The sequence below is a fragment of the Lineus longissimus genome, chromosome 12, assembly GCF_910592395.1.
Source record: "Lineus longissimus chromosome 12, tnLinLong1.2, whole genome shotgun sequence".
Taxonomy (NCBI): domain Eukaryota; kingdom Metazoa; phylum Nemertea; class Pilidiophora; order Heteronemertea; family Lineidae; genus Lineus; species Lineus longissimus.
Window position 1 is genome coordinate 13222944 of NC_088319.1, and position 22835 is coordinate 13245778.

The 22835-nt window shown below is 41.7% G+C and overlaps 2 protein-coding genes across 2 annotated transcripts; one reads left to right on the forward strand and one right to left on the reverse strand.

Moving 5' to 3' along the window:
• Positions 1 to 5627: 5627 nt before the first annotated feature.
• LOC135496895 (transcription factor HES-4-B-like) lies at positions 5628 to 11052 on the forward strand. Its single transcript, XM_064786462.1, has 4 exons — positions 5628 to 5734; positions 7151 to 7246; positions 8488 to 8575; positions 8928 to 11052. Exons 1-4 carry the CDS (start codon positions 5684 to 5686, stop codon positions 9653 to 9655), a joined length of 963 nt encoding a protein of 320 aa, XP_064642532.1. The 5' UTR covers positions 5628 to 5683; the 3' UTR covers positions 9656 to 11052.
• Positions 11053 to 14152: 3100 nt separating this feature from the next.
• Positions 14153 to 21283, reverse strand: LOC135497106 (uncharacterized). Its single transcript, XM_064786823.1, has 9 exons — positions 21082 to 21283; positions 20825 to 20937; positions 19986 to 20164; positions 19391 to 19544; positions 19023 to 19142; positions 17765 to 17896; positions 17175 to 17246; positions 16624 to 16837; positions 14153 to 16331 (listed from the first exon to the last, which is right to left on the reverse strand). Exons 2-9 carry the CDS (start codon positions 20853 to 20855, stop codon positions 15188 to 15190), a joined length of 2046 nt encoding a protein of 681 aa, XP_064642893.1. The 5' UTR covers positions 20856 to 20937; positions 21082 to 21283; the 3' UTR covers positions 14153 to 15187.
• Between the last annotated feature and the right edge of the window lie 1552 nt (positions 21284 to 22835).

Below are 22835 nucleotides of genomic sequence, written 5' to 3' on the forward strand. Positions count from 1 at the left end.
GAGCTTGAAAAAACATTTAATGTACACGAATAAACAATAGGAATGCTGACACAACAGTTTGATCGCTTTAACCGAATGGTGTCACACACTTACTTTTCCAAAAGTGAAGTGAGTACGTGCTAGATTCAACGAGGCAATTACAGATTCATTTCTGATCGAATCGCCAGGGCTTACACTTCGTCCGATTCCAGACGAAAAAGGAAGCACGCCGATTGGTCAAGAGAAGTTTAAAATGGCGGGCATGTCCGATCAGTTTACTTTGTCATGGCATTTTGTGGGTGGGTTGGGCACCAAGTTATCATTTTGTGAGGCATCATGGCCGCTCTGTGATGTGGGGTATTGCAAAACGTGCAGATTGTTCGAAAGAAATCGATGTATGCCCCCATTGAAATATCTTGAACGTAAGAAAATGAGAGGATCAGTTTGCGAATTCAGCGTAAACCTGGACCACAGTCTAAAATACAGAAAGGGCACGGGGCTGCACCATAGCCGTGGGAAACTTTCTTTAGGGATTATAATTATGTTCAATACGCTGTTGGATCTGCAGGTCAGATTATCGGAAGAGGCAGGGAGCTTTTCGCGCCCTTTTTAGTGGATCAAGTGATCCTGGCAGTAATGCACCTGTATGCAAGAGATCTATTTCCTACTGTGAAAAGGGGCCAGGTAAACCATTTACCCCTCAGGAAAGGTGATTTATCCGGTTAATGTTTACTATCATGAAGTATGTTACTACGCACAGTTATGTAATAGGACTCGGCTTGTATCAAACTATCGAATCAGTTGACACGATTACTGTCTACAACAATATCGAGGACGTGGGGTTATCCCTTTCAATCTCACCCCGCCGCCCTGGCCTGTTCATGTGTTGCCAAAGATCATGAAAACTCTCACTAAAATAAGGCAGAGCCGCCAGTCATCAGTCATTTCAGTGAAGACGCCGTTGGTGCGGCCGCAGTACATACAACATGTATCATGCATTGATGTCTTGTACCTTAGGGTACTCTACGCTTGCACAAAGGCAGGTTACAAGTTTCGTCAGAATTCGGGGCTTTGCTCTCGACTGTCAGCTTAAGTTAAAATATTTTGCGAATTCTTTGGACATATTACTCTTGCAATTACCCCAAGAGAAAAGAATCTGTTGAATGTATGGCCAATTTCGGATGGCAAAGTTGGACAGGGGTGGGTCATCATAATAATGTGCGCGGTAAACTTTTACAACACCTTATGATCACCAGTAATGGAATGACGAGTTTTACTACCAAAACTAAAATCAGGCGGCAAAATTTTACGATTTTGAACTATCAGAGTAAAAGGGCTCCAATGACTGCACACAAAAGGGGCTGCAACATTAACTCTTGTTTTATTGAAGTTTTACTTCCGCTATAAAGCGAATATTCCGCTTGAAAGGAGCAAGTGACCGCCACCGCCGTAAAATTCGAATTTTATCGGAGCTTATGGTGCAAATATTGGCCCTAATATTTAGCTTTATGCAGAAAGATTTTAAATTTGGCAGGTTCAAGGACTGATATTGCTTTTCTCTAGGGCAGGGGTGAGTGCTGATAACAGGCTGCGGGATTGCGGTTTTGATTTTGAGGGGAGTTTTGATTAACCAAATTCTATCCAAAATGGCGCCAAATCTTTATTCCACGTCAGACGCCTTTCAGCATTCCGGGATTATAATAACGCTGCATGAAATCGTTGCTAAGTCAAAACATAATCCAGTAATATTAATTACATTTGAAGATTACGACCGCAAGCAATATTCCTCAGGTATGGGGCCAGGGGGGGGGCAGGTGCCAAGGGCTCTGCTCGGGCCTCGCGTGGCGAAAGGCAGCAACATCACGAGTAAGCACGATGTAGTTGTGCATTTCACGCAGAGATTATTATCCATCGATTACAAGATAAGTATTTCTAGTATTTGCAAACGTGAGAACATTTCCCGTGGGCTTTCTCAGTATGGCTAATATTTGTTCAATAAACGCTCGGTAAACGAGCCACTAATTATCAAAATAAATATTTTGTCCACGCGTATGAGAGAAGGCGCGAAAAGAAGTGCCCATGACGCTCTGCATAATGACAACTCCTAATCAAATATAACTTTATGATAGATATTATTATCATTTGCATAGAACATGATGCTTCATGTAGGCACACTACCTTCACGTACACGTTGGTGTACACGTATACGTTTGTCACATACACGTCCCCAAAATCTCTCTCATCTTCTCATTTTCGAAATCACTTGCTACATAAACTCAACTATTCTGAGCGATATGGACCCTCATCCCTAAAATTATCGTCTTTGTGCCCTCAAATCCTTTCTAGAGGACCCCATTACATCATCTTTCAGGTGTTTGGTACTTTCCTCCGTGAGGACCTGTTGTGTGGACTCAAACAAGAACCGGTTACGCAACTTCGCAGTGGTTTCCCACGGTTGACATGGCTGTGGATGGGGTAGACAATATGGGTTTGATGCCCTTCGTAATAAAAGAGGACAGCTTCCCTGTCATCATCAGCCGTGACTAAATATTGGTTGGACAGGAGAGGACCCTTGCTGGTCCTAAGGGGTCACAGGTGGCGACTTGCCGAATCCGATACGATGACAATATCGTTAAACTCGTCGTATATATGTAGAGCCCCCCCCTCCCATATAAATTGGGGCTGACTTATGACTACAGAGACCATAAGCCCTATAATTACGATTTTACTGTACAATGGCTCCCGGAGTGGTCCATGCAAGTCTTTTGGAAATGTCCTTTTTTTCTCAACGTCGATGTGAAATCCTGAGCTTCGAGGGCTTTTCACTCGGCACTTACCCTCAGTTATGTGTGCGAGGGGAGGAGCACACGACTGACCCTGGCATTCGAGGATGTGAAATGACCAGGCAGGCTAGACTTTTCTCACTGCAACTTGCAGTTTTATCTTTATTTTAGTCTCTTATGCAACAGCAGATCTTGATATTTTTCACCGGGGTGCAGCGACGACGTCGAACGGTAGAATTATGTAACTCTACAGGTGATAAAGACATTGACACGAGACAGCTAATTTCAGTAGCTTGCAACCTCACCAACAGTCATATCACAACAATAAATCAAATGCTTAATGTACGAGGATTCTGACTAAGGCATACTGGAGACGAGACTAAATCGCTAGCGGAAGTCTGTGTTTATTTCTGTGCGGTGGTGTGGCGGGGTTATTTATTATTACGCGTATTTGAGGTGTTCTGGTAGAAATTAGCACCCGGTGATGAGATACACTGACAGGACGCATGCTACATGAAGTGCCCTGAGGGATAAACGAAACGAGGGCCCATCATTCATTCGCATCGTCGCGTTTTTGAGAGTTTTTCGGAAGGCTGAAAGATACAAAAAAGGGCCGTTCCCAGACGCAACAAAAATCCGCATTCAGATTCGATCGGATATTTATTTTATTGTCTTATATACAATTCAGCTAGATTTTTTAATCCGTTTACCAAAGAAAAATTCTCAATACGCAGCCTAGCAACGCGTCACGTGATAGGTTGTCCCCACCGGAAAAGCATTCAAAAAACTCCTGCGTGGGGTCAAAATATTTGGGTGTGCCACTTCAAAGTTGTCAGTTGTAAACGGACATCACATTCCTAATAGTCTTTTTATTGAATAGAATGTTTGAAGAATTAGGCGCTGCTTCAACTTGATAATAGGACCTGCGCGTCAAATAAACAAAACTGTTGAATTTCGCTGATTTGTCTGGGGGTTTGCGGTTTCATGGTTCGATGACCATGAAAGAAGAAAAATCAAATCATAGGATTTGTGTTTTTTTTTCATTGAATACTTTTATCCATTCATGAAATACATTTTGCCTATTCATAAGAAGAGCTTTTCGTTCATTCACTAAGAATGCGCGTAGTACACTTTGTATTTTATGAATGGGTTTTGTGTCTGGGGTGCGTCTTTTTTGTCGCGTGGTTGGCAATTAATTTGACCGCGATGGCACGAGAAAGGATCCAGCCCAGGGTCCAAGGCCAGGGTGCTCAGGGTCCAAGGCTGACTCGAGTATCATGGTGTAAAAGTGTCTAAGATTATACACTTTCATTTGTCAAAGCATCGTCGGTTGAAGATAATGAAATGAAAAAACACGAATCAAATCCAAAAATGACGTACATGTAGTGTATCCTAAAGAGTATAATATGATAGCAAAAGAGCCGAAACTGTGTACCAATTTGAGAGCCAACAGGTATTTCTTCCTTCAAACACAACACGCCACACACCGATACCTATTTTGAGACTGACTGCGCACCTAATTATATTTCATGGATTGAAAGTGGTTTTTTTTAAAGCTGCATCCGTTTAAAAGCAGTTCAGCAAGGGCAGAATGTGATCGAGTTGAAAATCAGTTGCCATGAGACGCTCCCAAGCACGCTGCCCCACCGGAAGTGACCTGAGCGACCTTGGGCATCGCATGGCCGCCATCAGACCGTGACGCCTGGGAATACCGATTACGACAGGACGATCACGGCTTCTCCCCAACAATGAACAAATGCAATGTATAATATGAAAATGCTATCAAAAGAAGCAAGTGATGCCGATAAATCAGTGGTTGTAAAAAAGAGATGGGCAGTGGTTTAAAGCTGTATTTCGGATCACGATAATCATAAAAGAAGAGCCCTGAAACAGGTTTCTACCACGTCTCCCCGTGTTATTGTAACAACAGATATTTCCCTAGTTGTCAGAGAAACTGATTTAGTACCGTAGTTGGATTGGGGGTAATGTTTCGCCAGACGTCAAAACATATTTTGGGTAATTTGCTGACTTATGGAGGCGATAGGCCAGTGTTTGGACGCGGACATTATTTTCAGTCGATGCTTCATTTTAATGTGACGTTTATTATCTTTTCGGCTGCGTAATCATAATAATGCCATCTAAGGGAAAGATGTCTTCTAAAAACCGAAATTGTTTCGCGAAAATTGTACCTCATTCAATCCGGTGTTTTCATCCATGTTTATAGACCACCGATTGGCTTCATGCTAGATAATTTATGTGTGGACCCACGGTATTTTCATATGTAGGTCCATGCTGTCAGTCAGTCCCGGGGTGTTAGCCTACATTTTCCTGCTGGGCCCCAGAGAAAATGTTGAAATTGATGAGTATCGAGGTATGCGAGGTGATCAGTAGGATATAAAAGAGACAATGTAGTGTCTGGTTAAATGTTTGAGACTTTTATTTGCTGACCAAGACTTGAAGGTAAGATTGTGTTTGATAAAAATCACGACTTTGGAGTGAAGATTTCAGGCAGTGCTTCCCTTATCTCGGGTGATATTGACATTACCGCTTCCACTAGTTTGCCAACGGTCAGACCATAGGCGGAGTTTTCCCACAGTGGCGGACAATAGGCCTGGCACGTGTCGACAGAAGTATCCCGTCACTCTCCAAGCACGAATGCCGGCTAAACCAATCAAACGTCGCGTACAGCCAATCACGGCAGCGCGTGCGGCGAACTCGCGAAGTCTCCCGACACGCGATTGGTCGGTAGAGCGGTACGCCTGATTACATCGGGATTCCGATGCATGGCCGACTGTATCGGCATGCGCCCGTTGTATAAATAGTTCTCGGTGTAAATCCTTGCCATTTATCTCCACAGTGAGCAAGTGTACACGTTCTTCTGGACATTATATCGAATAAAATTCACACTAGGAGTTTATGCAATGTCTCCCCCGTCGCCTGCAATGTCGGAAAGTAGGGCAGAACTGCGAAAGGTATGAATGTGGAAATTCTCCTATTTTTTGTTTTTTCTCGTATTTACCCGGGATTTTTCGTGTGTGCACCTGTTACTCACCAACTCACAGGCCGTGTCACTGGAGCACGTGGTCACGATCACGCACAGACGTGGCTTGTTCCCGTTGGTCTTTTCTTTGCTTCTCCTTTTAAAAGCTTATTGATTGGATTTTAGAAATCCAATGTTTTCCATGTTTTTGTGCCAAAGGCATTGCCATTGTTTATAACATCCGGAGACCTACTGGTACACGGCCCAGCATCTGAGCATTCATCATATGGCCCTGCTGTCATGTTTTGATAAATAGTAATGTGCTGCCTTAACTGTCATGACACACCCACACGCTCTTTTCGTAGCACTTGTCTGTGTGGATATGGTGACAGAGTATATATTTCAAACAGAACTCCGCACTATCATAATGTCATTCCTTGTCTGTTAGCTAGGTTTTTAGGAAGGTTATGCAATCACCAAATCAGACAAAATGAATATGCCTACATTGTATGGTATTCTATGATATACCATATCCCAGGCCCGATACCAAAGCTGAATCGAGATCAAGTACTGTACTGCATCGGCAAAATGCGCCATAACAAAATATCAAACGATGATGATTTATTTTCTTGCCACTCTCCACCTAACAACTACGACATACCCAGCCAGGAAGATAACGGCGATAATGACGCCAATTTGCCACTGAGGTCGTGAGAACGGGGGCCTCTCCCGCGCTCGGGCCTTCCGTCATTTTCCTAAACGAGCAATTGGGTATCAATTTTGCAGTATCCTATTAGATAATTTGTATCATGAAACGACACTTGCAAATATTCGCAATTAAAATTAACTTTCGGACACGTATCGTGCGATATGGGTCAAAGTTTCAATGACTGTAGCGCAATTTTGCTATCATTTCAAAACGTTTTTGCCATTTATGTCATTTTGAAGACTTTGTTAATTATTATGGTGTTATATATGCATGAAATTGTCCTATGATGGCATTTTATATTATTTTCCAATTAAGAGTTATTATTATATGATTATAGGGTTGTTAATTTGTATGTTGCGGACCTGGGCGTAATATCAAGTTGACTGCGAAACGTGTATTGATTTCTAAGTGGAGAGGGGCGTTCACTGGACTCTACCGTGCAGTCATTCCACGTAGGCTTTCCAGTAGTCTTTATTGTCTGCCTACTTGACTTGCCCTATCTATTCCTTCAGCCAGTCTGTCAAATTTCAAATTTCCACTAAAGAAAATATTAAAATATGTATCGTAGGACTGACAAGAGAGTAACGACAGTAAAAAAGACCGTCCCCATTCGTTAATCTCTGAACAATAGCAAATTACCGCAAGTATACGTACGCACTGCTATTCATCCGAGGCCTAATGTACCATTGTTTTTTCCAGAGTAACAAGCCACTGATGGAAAAGAGGCGGCGTGCCCGGATCAATGCAAGCCTCACACAGTTGAAGGGCTTGGTGCTAGAGGCTATGAAGAAAGATGTAAGTATCATCATGTGACACGTCGTCACCATGACGATAGCCTTGAGTAGTTCTCTAAAATTCCGCTAGGGAACATTCAGACTCCTTTCTCTATTTACAAAAGGGCTGGGGAGTTTGTACAATGCCATTTATATAGAGGATTCTGGAACAAATGATATGACGCTGTGGACCAGTTCTCTGTAGTTCGACAGCCTGCGATCAGCCGATCAGAAACCAATCTATTGAAGCTAATTTATATCCCTGGTGGTAGGTTCTGGAACTAACTAAAGTGTTAGATACAGATGCGCCTTTCCTTTAAACCATGGTATCCACAGTCTCGGTAACCAGATGTTTGCCTGGCAACTAGTTTTATCAAAGACCTGGACCACCAACCCTCACATTGTACGTGCCTGACACGGATATCACAAGTTACGAAATCGCAGACTGAGTGGATTAAAATCTCCAACAAAGAGGCTGAAATCTATACTCATTTCCGTGCTATAACTGAAGACTACATGTCGGAGGGTACACGCCATGTGCTTCCTACTTAACACTGTTGTTTTAAATGTCAAATATGTCACAACAATATCAGTTAGATTTTTAATCAGGTCCGTTTCCACTGCCTCGGTTACCTGTGAAGTTTACCATGTTAGTTCCTGGCTATCACTCGTTCCCAGCTGTATCGGGAAGGCAGCAGGAAGGTTACAAGTACTTGGCTCGTTGCACGGGTCAAAAAAATTACCACTTGTCTGGAGCGCCGGAAAGTGGCTTCCGAATTCTCGCGAGTTCTTAGCGCAGGTCGGAAGATAGAAATATCGCCAATTGTTGTCAAGTGATATTCCCACGGTGTGGTTGTCTCACATAGGCTACTTGTGACTTCCAAGTGGCCACTTTTTATTGTTTATTCGTTATGTTTAATTATCGTCGTTGTTGGGGCAAAATCATTCTTAAAAACGGTACACGGGATTTATCTCAGCCTGGTTATCAAGAACAAGTCAGTCAACTTGACTTGATAAGTCAGTGATTTAACTTTTTTTAAACAATCGGGCCTACGTGAATGATGATATTATGAACCTAAATGCCATTCTCTGGCAAATGGCACAGGAGAGAGGTCATTCATGATTTTCATTTTTGGCGGATAAAGAAATTTCTTTTGGTTTTTCCAATCAACATTTTTTCGCGAATCAATATTATTCGCGAAATCGGCAAAAATAATCTGTTTCGAAAACTTCGGGTTTACAGTATAATTTCTTCTTTTCCAGACCTCCAGATATTCCAAGCTAGAGAAGGCAGACATCCTTGATATGACAGTCAAACATCTTAAAGCGATGCACAGGCAGCAGATGTCAGGTAAATATTATAAAAAAAAGTTTTTGGCTGTTATAACGACAAGAAAAGCCTCAATTCGAGCTTAAAGTAACCAGACTATTCGAGCCGATATAATTCGAATTTGTTGTAACTTTTCTCCTGTAAACGGAAACTAATCGATACTCATGTTGGCTAGTCCGGATTCAAAGGTGTTCTATCGGGCCTGGTATCAAGGCTTTTCTTCTTATAACACAACACCTTAAAAGAAAACTGGGAGAGAAGGGTAGTATGTTTTCAATATTTTCCTGGTTTAGTGATTTGCATTGTACAATTTAGGTCCATTTGTATTTGAACGACTTTCCCAGTGTTAATATCTTCATTATTTACATTTTAGTTGCCATGGCGAACGACCCGTCAGTGGTGAGCAAGTACCGTGCCGGTTTCAACGAGTGCGCCAAGGAAGTGACCAGATATCTCAACACCATCTCGGGCGTCGAACCAGAAGTCCGGGCACATCTTCTCGGTCACCTCGCCAACTGCCTCCAGGGGCAGAGCGTCCACCAGCAGCAGTCGATGACCCACCAGTCCATGCAGCCTCTCCGGATACAGATCCCACCTGTCTCGATGGGGCAACAGCAGCAACCGAGAGAACTTCTACAGCCTGCAACCGCTGTGAGTTCGCCGTCGACTTTCCTCGTTCCGTCACCGGATTTATCTAAAATAGGCACGGTCCAGCTGATCCCTGGCGCGCTACCTAGCGGAGAAGTGGCGTACTTTGTTCCACAGGGTCAAGGCCACACGAACATTTCCCAAGGTCAAGGTCAGATTCCCATGGCGCATTCAGGTGTAACCCCCGTTTCTCTTGCGTCTTCATCTTACGTAAGACAGGCTCATCTCGTGCGGACGCCACTAACCGGATCCGAAGCTCCTTCGACAAGTTCTTCCCCGGACTCACTACGCAGCAGCCCGCCAAATCTCGCCACAGATATTCACGGAAGTCCCATCAATACTATGAGATACCCACAGTACGCCTCTGCAAGCTTAGGACATTCTCGAGCAACTTTCAAACCGATATCGGATATTGCAGTGAAACAGGAGGATCCAGTATGGCGGCCTTGGTAACCATGGCAACTATTTGATGCGTTACCATGGCGACGTATACTTCCTGTGATAGCAAAGACTCAGTGATATTGAATGGACGTTTGTGTGCTTCCTGTAAATAATTGAAGATTGAGACAGTTTTTGGTCTGAAACTTATGGGCATTTAATTTGGATGACCCCGATTCGGGGTGAAGTACGAGAGTTTACTTCAAGAATTGCATTTATTTACCATCCATTCGATTTTATACTGACACACGTTGCATGCAAGAATGCATTTAATTGTAAATACCTGTATGTCTGTCTTAGAGGGAGTATTCTCAGCTAAATTGAAATTGAACTTTCCTCAAAATATGCGAGGACATTGGTGCTAGCTAATTAGGCCCGGTGTAGAAGTTGGAAATGTCCTAGATTTGAATGTCCGGGGGATATTTTCTTCTTCTACCCCGGCCTTTCATTCTGGAGTGCTTTATACTACGTTCAAAGGCCTATACGCCGTTCGTGTACATTGTTTTTTATGGCCACAAGCATTAGAAATAAACACTGATGAAAATATTACCTCAATATGTCGGAGGTGTACATGTACACGACAACACTGTTTATATCAATATTCAGTGAATATTTACATAAATGATAGACTTAGAATTTGATTGCAAATTCCGAATGTCAAATTTTGAACGAACGGCGCAGGTCTTTGAATAATACTTTTCTACCGATTTAAAGTGAGCGAGCACAGTGTGTTTACACATGGTAGGTGTCATCCTGAGATTAAGGTTTTGGCTGCTCCTACGTCATAATACGAAAGGAAATATCGAGAGGCGGAGTACAATGTATATTGAAAACCACTGGCGACGGGATAACTGAGTGTTTGCGATATACATTGTATGTGTTCATTTATGCCATCTTGACGTCAGTATAATCAGGAGTGCCCTCGGATATGTCGCTGTCTAATAGGACTATGCATTTGATGTTATTTTGTGTTCAGGGCTGTACAATTCTTTTTCTCCTCAGTTAGAAGAAACCATACTTTAGTATATTGTTGATTTATCTTGATAAGTGGTATTTTAGGCAAAGTTACTTAATTCAATTGTTAAGGTCTCCGAACTACATAAATTTTTTTTCAGGCACTGCATTTATACTGTCACAGGCATTTACGGCAGACTGTGTTCGAAAGCGGTTTGAAAAACTGTCGCAAATATGAGAAATAATCATGCTTTAACTTGATGCAGAACCGAATTGTTTCCATCTCATAGTCGCTATCAAATGGTAGCTTGGTATACTGCTAGGACAGTGGAGCCACAGTGTGGAATGAGGAGAGATTATATGGCGTGACTTTCTACAGATGATGAAAGCCAGTCTGAACCAAGGTGATGCGTGTTGGTACATACATGTAGTTAAACAAAGAAATATTTTTATATGAAATTCTGTGATTAAATATGAATTGTTATAGTATAACTAATTGTTTTGTTTTTGTTGTCTTGTAAACTCCATTTATCCCTGCATCTTGGTTGTGACTTTGTCCTCAAAAGACGCGTTTGGGACAAGAAATTGAATCTAACACAACGGAACCTCTGTCCGTGCATCGCAGTATTAATGATTATAGCCAATTAACCGTATCCGATTTTTGTTGGCGTCTGTCGCATAAGTCACAAGTTGTATTTACTGTCCGACGGCCATGACTGCTGCCGCAAGCGAGATCCAGAACCAGTCAGTTCATTAATCGATTGAAACACTCATCAACCAATAATTATTCCCGTGGTTTGTATCTTTTCGTTAAAATTCCGTACAAGACTGCATGAACATTGCAACGTCAAATACATTGAGGCCAAGAGGAAGTACGGAGAAGGACTTTCGAGTATTCTCCCAAACCTTTTGGAGGAATTCGGCAGGATTATCCCCCAGGCGAATAGCATCTTTACACCAGAGTGTTCTCGGAAGTCGTGTCAAGGAGGATTTCGCTGATTTGGTGTTGAAAGCGTCGCCGAAATCTTTAAAAGAGGAAACGAATCGTTACCTTTTTTATTCCAAAACCATCCGGTTTTGGGGCACAGGTGTCCACTTTGACCGCAGGTGCCCTTGGCAGGTCCACTTGACCCGCCCCTCATGAAGGGACCACAATAGGTGATTAGAACAAATAGGATAATCCTACGCTCAACCAAAAACGAACCGCAGGGATCTGTGATTTTAAGTAATGACCCTTCAAAAACTTCAATCGGATGTGCAGATTATTCCGAGGCTTAATATGCGGACACATCGTTGGCTCATGGTAAATCCGGGGAGCAAATCCTATAACATCGTCGCCCCAAGGCTTAGTTGGGTCGAAAACAAGATTAATGAACACTACTTGGAATCCTGATTAAGCCTACGCCCTTAAAAAATCAGATAGCCTATTTACAAACCATACTATAATCTGCTAAAAGCACCGCACTGGGCCTCATATTTGTTCCGACTGGCCTATTCCAGTTAAAATCATGAGTTCAGAAATATTTAACTCGTTTTCTTTGTTTTTGCCAAATTAGTTAAAATCACGATGTTTCCTTGGCGTTTTTGAATTACACTTAAGGCCTATCCCCGGAGTGTGACTTACATGTAGTACTATATCTTGTTATCACATTGTAAAACTCTCATTTTCGTTCTTGTTTTAAAACCATATCTCTGACTTTGGAACTACCAAGAAAGGACTCAGGCTGGACTTTTACTTCACATGGCCGATTCACGCAATTTTGATGTGCCCATGAGCAGAAAACTTCGTAAATGCCAGGCCTTAATGGTTCAATATGAGTTATAATATTGCCTAACATATGGTACATTTGAAGCGGCCGGAGAGTATTTTGGTCCATTGATTTCAATGAATATTTCACACGTGTGTTGCAGACATCCTGGCGCGTTCTGGACATGGGCAGTGATGGCCGACGCACCTCTGGGCCAATATTGTGAGCAGATTTGGAGATAATCCCTACCCCCATCCTAATTTCACCAAAACTGATAGTTTGTGGCCAGGAATGACCACGGATGCTGTCAAACGACAATGGCGGCCATTTTATCTACAACGAGAAGGTAGCCTGCAGCCAGAAAGCACTACGGGGCTACATCATCACTATATTACGTAAAATATGATTAATTTACAACTGGAGGGGCATAAATCTTCTAAGGGTGTAATTATGACAGGAAGGGTCTGAAATTTAAACCTAGTTACGCGTGACCTGACAATCTAGGGCGGAGCACAATCTTCTTTAGGAAGTGAGGGTCATTATCACGCCGCGAGGTCGGCGATGACGGGGTCGGCATGTGAAAGGCTCAAATGCATTTCTAATTTTCTTTTGGCAATGGGTTGGATGTCGACACAGCCCATTTTGTCGGGTAGAGAGCCCACGAGATCCAAACCTACTTATTTGGTCGAATACCCGCAGACTGACGAGCAATATTTTATTGTTCGCAGCGATCATTGTAGTAGGTTGTCTGCAGCGACAAATTACTTGGTTTGCAGGGCGCTTTCGTGCAATCACAGTCTTCCTCTCACAAACAAAAAATCACAACCAAAATACCGCAATACTGCATGTATTTGCTTTCCTCTTCAAATATAAACTTGGAGGACTTATCCACTTCTCAAATATTTTTCTTGACACTTGCACTTTTTAACCTAAACATCCTCTTCAGGCCCTGACGCGAGAAAGCTGACAATGGGCAGGACACGCTCAAGGGACAAAGAAGCGCGTCCGCAAGAATTCGTGCAGCCAACCGGGCAAAAAACACCCAGGGGCGGGGGGAAATAAACGCCCGAAAACCCACACGTGCAGACTGGAGAGTTAATTAAAGTAATTTCATTGTCATGAGATTATTGCAGAGAAAGGTTGGAAGGACTTAGGAAGATTTGTATTTTGGGAGGCGTTGCGTCACGCCACGTTCCGGTGGAGATTTGTCCAGTTCCCAAGGATGGATTATGCACTGCTAGTGTTCACAGAGTGTGGGAAACTGCGCTAGAAAAATAACTCGGAAGCTCTTCTTTTTTTCTCGTGAAAGAAAGTGCAAGTGTGTGTGTTTGTGGGGTGATGGGCAGTGGTGGTGGTGGTGGGGAAGGGGGGGGGATTGGCAAATGTACCACCTTAATGATAGAAAAAAACCAATAATAATGCAGAAAGTGCAGCTTTGCATCGTCAGAGTCCAGTCAATTGGTGATATTCCAAGAAGAAAGATTTATCATAGTAAATGTGTTCTTGAAACATCTCATCTACATGTATGTTCTCCAGGAGTTTACAGCATCTTAGCTTGACCCTCAATGTATTGACATTGCTCAGGATCCATACAACGCGGAGGCTACGCAGGCAATACCGCTGGAAGTTGAGTATGAGTTAACAGAAGGCTTGTCTCATCGACTCCTGACCTTGTCGTGACCTCTCATTCTCCGTTGGTGTCGAGGATACTGTACTGAGTGTGACATCTGCATTGCTCATCATCAGGAACTCCATGGCTACACTTGTGACAGTGTTTCAACAGTACCACTGGATACATGTAACTTCTTAATAATCACTTATTGCTTAATTAATTTATTGTTAATTCAATAACTGAAGAGTTCAGATGTAAATTGCCAACCCCAAATAGAAACTCAGGTAATGAGAATTCACTTCTACTGCAAAAACCATTAGAGTTACAGCAAAACCATTAGAGTTACAGCAACACCATTAGAGTTACAGCAAAACCATTAGAGTTACAGCAAAACCATTAGAGTTACAGCAAAACCATTAGAGTTACAGCAAAACCATTAGAGTTACAGCAACACCATTAGAGTTACAGCAAAACCATTAGAGTTACAGCAAAACCATTAGAGTTACAGCAAAACCATTAGAGTTACAGCAAAACCATTGTATTGACTTGAAATCCCATGAAGTGGATTAAGCATGTTTAGTAGCTCTTGCATCTCAACTCTTCACTGCCTCATGTTCAATGTGACGTTGATTACATACAATTAAACCACGTACAATCCCAGTCACAATTGACATCCTCCCTGCTTCGCGTCAGTTACGCGCAGCAAGTAGTACGTGCCAGTGACGCGTCTATCACTCTATATTTCGCGCGGCTTACGCGCGGCTTACGCGCGACCTGCGCACTGGGTAGCGCGACATTGACGCGCCAATGAAGCGAATTAAGGGATGCCAATTGTGATTTTGACTGTATTAACATCATATGAAAGAAGACGAACATAACTAATGCACGAGATACATTTTAAAGACATCATACAAGACCGACTGGGATAAAATATTCTCAAAGGGAAAAACATCTCGCGACTAGGCCGGAACTGATACCAAACTGGAGGTACATGTACATGTACACGTACAAGTATTCCGGGGAATATGGCTCTTTTGCTATATTTGAGAGCTCCACCTAAGCGGTGTCTGGTTAGATGACCAATTCCGACAGTGCTGTATCAATTTCTATTCTCAAATACCTCAAACTAAACACCGTAATCGATGAGACTTCGATTTCTTAAACATTTTGCACCAACCCATAGTCATATCATGGCACAATCGAGGTCAACATACACTTAGTTCTTCCTGTAAGTTACAGGGCAATAAACTTGGTGAACAGTTCATCAATGTTTTTATAGCTAACGGCTTTCAGGCGCTTCACCTTCTTAACGTAACTCGCAATATCCTCCTCACCCATCATCCCCTGTTCCTGGTTGTTCTTTAAGTATCGAGCAGCCAGGAAAAACCTCCAAATATCATCAACGAATCTGTACTCCTTGTGGTCGATTAGGTCGTGGCGTCGAGTATATGGCTCCAGTAAACCAACGTTTCTTAGGAAGTATGCTGTATCGTCTTCAAATTTGGTATCTTCAAGTTTTTCTGCAGGAATGTTTGTTCGTTCGTCAAGAATCAGTTGCAACGCGACCTTTCCAAGGGCGAGCATTTCATCGTCGTATTCCGGATTTCCTGTAGCGCCCACACGGGATTGAAGCCCTTTTTCATGACATTCATACTTCTTGATGATGTTCTTGAGTACCTTCTGGTAGATGTAAGGTTCATCTAGAGTGAATGTCTTCTTCTCGTGTGCCGCTTCTGGATCGGTGCACATGTTCTCCCATAACAGCGTCACGATGACCAGGATCAATGGGACAGTCAGCCATCCCAGCCTCGACGCGTCACCAATCGTTCCGTCATCCTCAATGCCCAGGTTACGGAGAAGGGATTTCCCGCTGTCTTCCATGTGTTTCCACTTGAAGTATTCAGTTATGTGCTTGGGGATGGTGTCGGGGTGATGCTTGGTAATTCGAAGAGAGGTGTACCTATTCACGGTATCGAGATACAAGGCTGGGACATGGTTGCTTCTGCACGTGAAGATGACGGTACTCTCGGCCATGCTCTTTCGCTGGAATATTTTGTCGATGTCCTCAGGTAATTCAGGCTTGTAATTGTTGTCAATGATGAAGATGACCCTATCGCTGTGTTGATCGAGGTATTCGATCAAGGTTTTGGGAGGACATTTCTTTAGGCTCTGGCTGGTGAAGAAGTCATCAGAAGTAATGTAATCAGACAATCCATTTTTTTCGTCATTGTCTCTTTGGTATTCGATGAACTTGTCGGTGCATATATGAAAGAGGAACTCGAAGTGACTGAAGCTCTGATAGTCGTTTGCCCACAAGTAAGCTAACTTCTTCAGGTATGATGTCTTTCCGTACCCTGCTGGTGCCTCCAAAATAAACCTACATAAAAGAGAATATTTATTGGCCTTAAGAGTTACAGAATTCGCGGCCAAATACGTCATCTAATGACTCTGCCAGTTTCACGCGAAGTTTTTCTTTTCGTCTCGGTTGAACACACATAGAAACTTCTTAGTTCCGATTACAAATACGATGCGCATGGCCTGTTATATGAGTGAAATGAATTATTTAACATTTAGTATTCACTGGATACTCCCTTAAATTTCAATACACGGCGGTAAATCACATTTGAGTTAATTTCAATATCATTAGTACAGCATCAATGGACAATCACCTGTCTTTCTTGTCTTCGGCTGCTTTAATCAAAACATCATCCAGTGTAACGTCACAATATTCACCATTTGGTTTCCTCATCTCAAAGTTACGGTTTATCTGGGAGATGGGGATATCACGGTACTTCTGCCAAGGCAGCAACAAGATAGTTTTGTAGTCCCAAAGATAGCGCTTCTTTAGCACCTTTGTCATCAGACCAATGACATCCTTTTCGTCTGAAAGTGAAATCAAAACCAGCCTTAGAGTTGAGGAGAGTGACTGCTGATCGGACTGACATAAAATTTGATAGAGTTATTCAATAACTACAATGCACATGGCGGAAAGGGACCAAGGGCTGACAGGAACTTTGCTAAATAGGTACTCGATCCTTTCGCCAGAAAAAATGTTGTGCTAAGTGCATTCATTTTGATACGTAGTCCGGTCGAATGTCTGATAGAATAAGTGCTCTCACACTCTTAGCCCAGAATCTAAACGGAAAACCTGTGGATCGATCATTGACAGATTGGATTATATGTCATAATACTGTAAGGGCGCGTTAAGTCATTTACATACCCATATCAAAGTTGTCGGACTCGTAGCCTCTGTCCATTCCCAGAGGAGGGCTCGGGGAGTAAGCAGGGGAGCCTGAGAGATAAATAGTGCTTGGTTATAAACGTTTTCAATAAGCGATAGAAGGAGTTATGAGTCATTATAGCGAATTTCGTAAGGAACTAGGGTAAAAATTACTACTTTAGTCTCTGTAAAACTTGTTGAGATGGGATGAGTAAAAATTACAATCAACACTATAGCGTTTCTCTCAGTATAAATGATAATGATGATTTTGTAAGGAGTTTTTCTCTCCAAACAGAGGTCACGCATGGCTCACCTCTGAGCGGGGCTGTGAACATGAAATGTGCTGGTGTGTGGTGTGTTGGGCGTATCGTTTTTACAGCCCACAAAGATAGACTTCTGAGGACTATATTGCACAGTGGAGAACCAACGACTAAATTCGACGAATTTGTAGAATCAGAAATAAAAAACCTTGACGACTCATACATCACACGCAAACTCCAGTACATCATCAAAAGATGCCATATCTACTGGTTACATGTATATTGTGACGAATATTCTGATCGCATTGTTAATTGGGCCTTTCGACCTACCTGACATTTGTGACAATCTGGCAATAGAAACTTGATCAGCATTGGTGAATGCTTCGGAATATCGTCTGTGTGGCAACTGTTGTGGGGAGACACCAGTTGGAAATCGAGAAGCCGACTGTATAATTCTAGGATCTGAAATTAACTTTAAAAATTATAATGTGAATATGGACAATGCATAATTTAAACTAGTATTTCATTTTAGTCATCAACACATCTTAAAAATGCTTCGGAATATCGTCTGTGTGGCAACTGTTGTGGGGAGACACTAGTTGGATATAGAGAAGCCGACCTTATAATTCTAGGATCTGAAATGAACCTAAAAAATTATAATGTGAATATGGACAATGCATAATTTAAACTAGTATTTCATTTTAGTCATCAACACATCTTAAAAATGAATTACAGTACACCAAATCGTTGTTAAATCTCGGATTAGGACAGCGTCCTGACATGCCTACTTAACTGCATTGGTAAAGATTAAACCATTTTGAGACTATGACTGACACTATCTTGACGGTAACCTGTATCTAAATTTCTTCTCCTGATAAAACGGTACAGAAAACGCATTTACAAGTGCTGGCAAGATTCCTATATATCGGGGTGGGCCACAATAAATCACCACACCACCAAATGGTGAATTGTACGAATGCTACATGTATTAGAATTGTACTCAATTATTTTTTTCAGTTACATTATAGTATGGATCTCAGCCACATTTAGTGACAATTCTGGGCTCATAGATACAACATTCTTAAAGTAACAACCCTTTCTTCCTTTCCTTTTCGAAAATATTGCCACATGTATCGACAATGTTCGACCTATTTGCCTGAGATTTGTACTCCGTGTGGCAGAAATTAATTCAATACCGGGTGAAAATACCATTTCAATTATGATATCCATAAATTTTATATATTCTGATTAAATTTTTCGTAGTGTTTTCTTTGGCCCACCATCCTAAGCAGCAGGGTCTTTCATTCGGCATTTACCGAGTTTTATGCTCCTGCAAAATTGCTGGTTGTTTTATTGATTTCCTGCTTCCCTATTCACTTAAACTGTTGATTTGTGGTATTTCCGATTGCAGGCGGATGATAAACATTTCTTGTCGCTAGGAATAAGCAGAGTGAACATTTTCGCCTAATCCCGCGAATTACCATCGGTTTATATCAGGGTTAGGATTGCGTGCGAGAGTAGGAGCACAGGACTGACCCTGGTTTTCGAAGACGGTGGCCCACCCGATATACTAACAATGGAGACGAACCGTTGACATTGTTTTTTGACTTAGACACTGGAATGCGTGCCATGGCAGTTGCTTCAAAAGTTCCAACACCAGATTTGCCGTGGTGTTCCTTTGCCCGAACAACCTTTGGTTCTTCGATGGCTGCAATGAGAAAACGGATTACAGTTTTACCGAGTAGTACAAAGAAGTTTTAAAAATGCTTTCACGCAGTAAGTTACAGCACGAATTTTTAATCTGTAACATGTTTGTCTGTTTGGACTATCTCAGCTGTCCTTTGAAGTAGCCTGGGCCAAGGCAGCGACAAAGGTTAACCTTACATATGTCAGTGCAGACATTACATGTACATTTTCATATTAGCTTACAATACCTTCTTACATGTCTTAGCTTACCTTGGTTTTCTTCGTATGAATTTTCAAAATCTCGAATCAAGTGGCCATTTTCCGTCTCTTCCAAACATTTTTTAAATTCACGCCAGTCCTCCCTCGTTCGCCTCGACAGCTTTTCAACAAGCAACCTTATCTTGCCATCTCTAGTGGGCTCATCCTAAAAAACGAAATGTGTACAAAAGTTTTGAGAGTCGAATACTCGAGCTAGGTTTTATCGTTTAGAGGTTCCATTTGCAGGCATTCCCTACGCTTGTTGAGTACATTGTATAGAGTTTCTTGAAGTTGTGATACCGAGTAATAATAACAAGAGCATTACATATGTGGGTCCGTCCACCTTTGTACACTTCGCAATTATTTTATCATAAAGAAAGTTCTCAATTTTTTTTCCTAACCATTCACATGAGGTCGATAAATTCTGCATAAGTCTTAAAGCTCTTGTCTCCAAACATTGTTGTTTGTAATTATCGAACGATGCAGCTGTATGCCAGTAAACACAAGTTCGAGCATACATAACACTGTATTAATCGCAGAAAGCGAACGTTTTTAAGGAACATGCGTGATGTTAAGGGGAATGGGGGGGGGGGGGACGGTTGCTTACTTTAATGCACCTGACTGCGTCACCTGCTAAAACATCTTTTTCCTCGACCAAATCAAGGAGGCTGTCCAACTGATCCAGACTTTCAAGCAATATTGGCCTCAGTTGCTTCAATTTGTCCTTCCAGGGCTCCTTTCGTTTCGTCCTTAACTCGGGTTTCATACGAGCTGTACTGGTGCTCTCTGGGGTTAGGAAAACACGAAAAGACTCAAAGGTTATTTTTCAATTCGCTGAAAAACCTTTTCAGGGTGCATAATTGTGTTGAGTTTTTCAAAAGCGGAAAAAATGTATTTCTTAGGATGTATGACATGTATATACATGTACATGTACTTAACGCTCTTGACCTACTCTTGATATAATGCTTGCCGATCGAACTAATCAATTGATGTCGTTTATTTATAGAAAAGTATATCTTTCCCCAAGTTAATGACCAAAAGAACTACATTATCAATGCATGTACACCATGAATAGGAACCATGGTTACTGAATGTGAAACAAATCACAGTCTACATGCTGAATGGCGAGTGCAGCAGCGCACTTCGAAGATGGCCTTGATTTTTAGGTCCTACGAATATCAGCCCTGCTCGCCAAGGTTATTCGGCGGTTACTATTCGTCTAAAATGTGTAATCGTATAACAAGAGTTTAAGAAATTGACGTTATCGCAAGGCTATAAATCCTAACATAAGTTCTCTTTCTATATTCAATTTTTAAACGTGATCAGTGTGATGATCTCTTAACTCTATATCACTGATCGTGGCGTTAGATTACCAATGAATTTCGCTAAACATGAAATGAAATCATATATCACATTATCATAACATACATGTAGTTGGATACTAACCTTCATCCGGTTTTGAATTATTGCCACCCATCTTGTCAGGTGGCAATCGCTTTCATCAGTGAAGTTGTTCGTTCCCAACAACATCCATCTATCTGCCATAGGCTTCGGATTTTCTGCAGTGAAATAAAACTGTGGTTATTCGCAAAAATAACCCACTTTAATAAAGGAAATGGCAACATAATTTCGGTCAACGCAGGAAGGGCAAAGAAGGATTGAAAGCATCTTCAAAATGACTAATCGGCCACGAGCTAACGTACCGTTTCGGATGAATATCACCAAACGTCTTCTACTACGCACTTATAATTTTAACCTACATGTAATAGGGAAGTACGAATTCTTCACATGACCACATCTATTTACGACCAACCTCACTCCTGGCATGGCATTAATTTGGGTCACAGATGGACTATCGGCAACTTTCACTATCGGGGCTTATCTGTGATTTCTGTGTGCCTGTACTAGACATGACTTTAGGGGGTTAAATATGCCGCAGAACAAGCTGTCACACGATGTTAAAATGTCAGTAGGTCAGATAAAACAATCCGTCAATTAAAAATAGTCGCCGACAAGGGGTAACTATTTTTTCGGGTTACAAAGATGATGCACACATACCGGTACATAACGTTTTTGGTGACAAAGTGTACATCATGCATGCTTCAGAAGTTATTGATCCAATTTGTTATTTTTCAGGCTAGAATAGGCCTACATTATCTTGCAAACCATGACCTACAACACGACTTGAGGGAGTAAGTATGTATCGAGTGAAATGGCCTGATATTGTCAGGATGGCTGCAATGATGAACCACATATACATGACCATAACGCTTTCGGTGACACACAGTACACAGCATGCATGCTTCAGAATACATGGATTGATCAATTTCGCTGTTTTAATCGACTGAATATCTACACTGGCAACATGACTAGGATATTCGGGAGTTACAATTTGGAAATCTTATCTTTGGAAGCCTTACCAGTCACGTGACAAACTCCTCGACACCAAAAGATGAAAGTAGTCCCTCCGCGATGACGAGTTAATTCTCTCATTATCGGTATATCTATGGGTGGCACCAGAACTAACTAATTTGTAAACATTTGGGTAAATCATATCGATTAGCACACACTTTCAAACATAACCAAGAGCGATTCCTAGTTTTTGATCAGAACACAAAGTCATGGAGAGAATTTGGAAATTATTTTTAATTTTTCAAATGCCTTCTGGAAGGATGCGCTGGATGTACTGTGCAATGCATCATTACGAAGCAGAACAAATAATTCAGCTTGAAACGAAAAATATGTCAACTTCACCAGTTTAATTGCTAAAGGATTAGACTAAAATAAAAGGCATATGAGAGAAGGCGTTCTACACATTTTTATTTATTGCACAAAAAATTCATGTCCCTTCATAAATCTAGAACTATTGGTATCCTGAGTTGCCATGACCAATAATGCAGCTCTCGTCATGATTTTTTAGCAATGTTTAGATGGATCACCAATAGATACCATAGAGATGCATTCACACACCTGGCGTCCATGTTGATGGCGCCACAGAATATTTGCATTGCAAATAATTCGTTTCAATTACCCAACAAGAAAACCAAAAATGTGACATTTTAAGAAAATACCTTGCAGTTTGTGAAAATGTAGCCGACTTTAAGAATCAAATGCACTTTCAGTGCCCAAATTGTCACAGTTTAAATCGTTCTTGCGACGACATTACCTGTATCTGAATCAAGACTTACCCTCAGTTAGTCTGAGTTTCAGATTCGGATAATTTCGGACATCATAGTTTGGTGCGAAAATACGAAAAAACACATAAAGTTTTAAGCAAACCCGTGTGCATGGACGATTTCAACAGTGTCTCAATTTCAAGGCTGGGAGTCTGTTATTTGTTTTCAATAGAACAGCCTCCCAAGTTTTAAATGTGCATTCACTGTATTTGGAATGAGTTCCAATTGCTTTAGGATTTCAAATTTTAGCCGAAATGGTGGTACCTATGGTCCACCTCCAA

Excerpts from the sequence above, each read along its gene's own strand:
- LOC135497106 (XM_064786823.1), bottom strand. The coding sequence starts at position 20,855 with ATGGGTGGCAATAATTCAAAACCGGATGAAG. Across the intron at positions 17,897-19,022 it reads GTCAAAAAACAATGTCAACG|ATCCTAGAATTATACAGTCG; the intron begins GTTCGTCTCCAT and ends AGTTAATTTCAG. Across the intron at positions 17,247-17,764 it reads CAGATTGTCACAAATGTCAG|GCTCCCCTGCTTACTCCCCG; the intron begins GTAGGTCGAAAG and ends TTTATCTCTCAG.
- LOC135496895 (XM_064786462.1), top strand. The coding sequence starts at position 5,684 with ATGTCTCCCCCGTCGCCTGCAATGTCGGAAAGTAGGGCAGAACTGCGA. Across the intron at positions 5,735-7,150 it reads GTAGGGCAGAACTGCGAAAG|AGTAACAAGCCACTGATGGA; the intron begins GTATGAATGTGG and ends TGTTTTTTCCAG. Across the intron at positions 7,247-8,487 it reads TAGAGGCTATGAAGAAAGAT|ACCTCCAGATATTCCAAGCT; the intron begins GTAAGTATCATC and ends CTTCTTTTCCAG.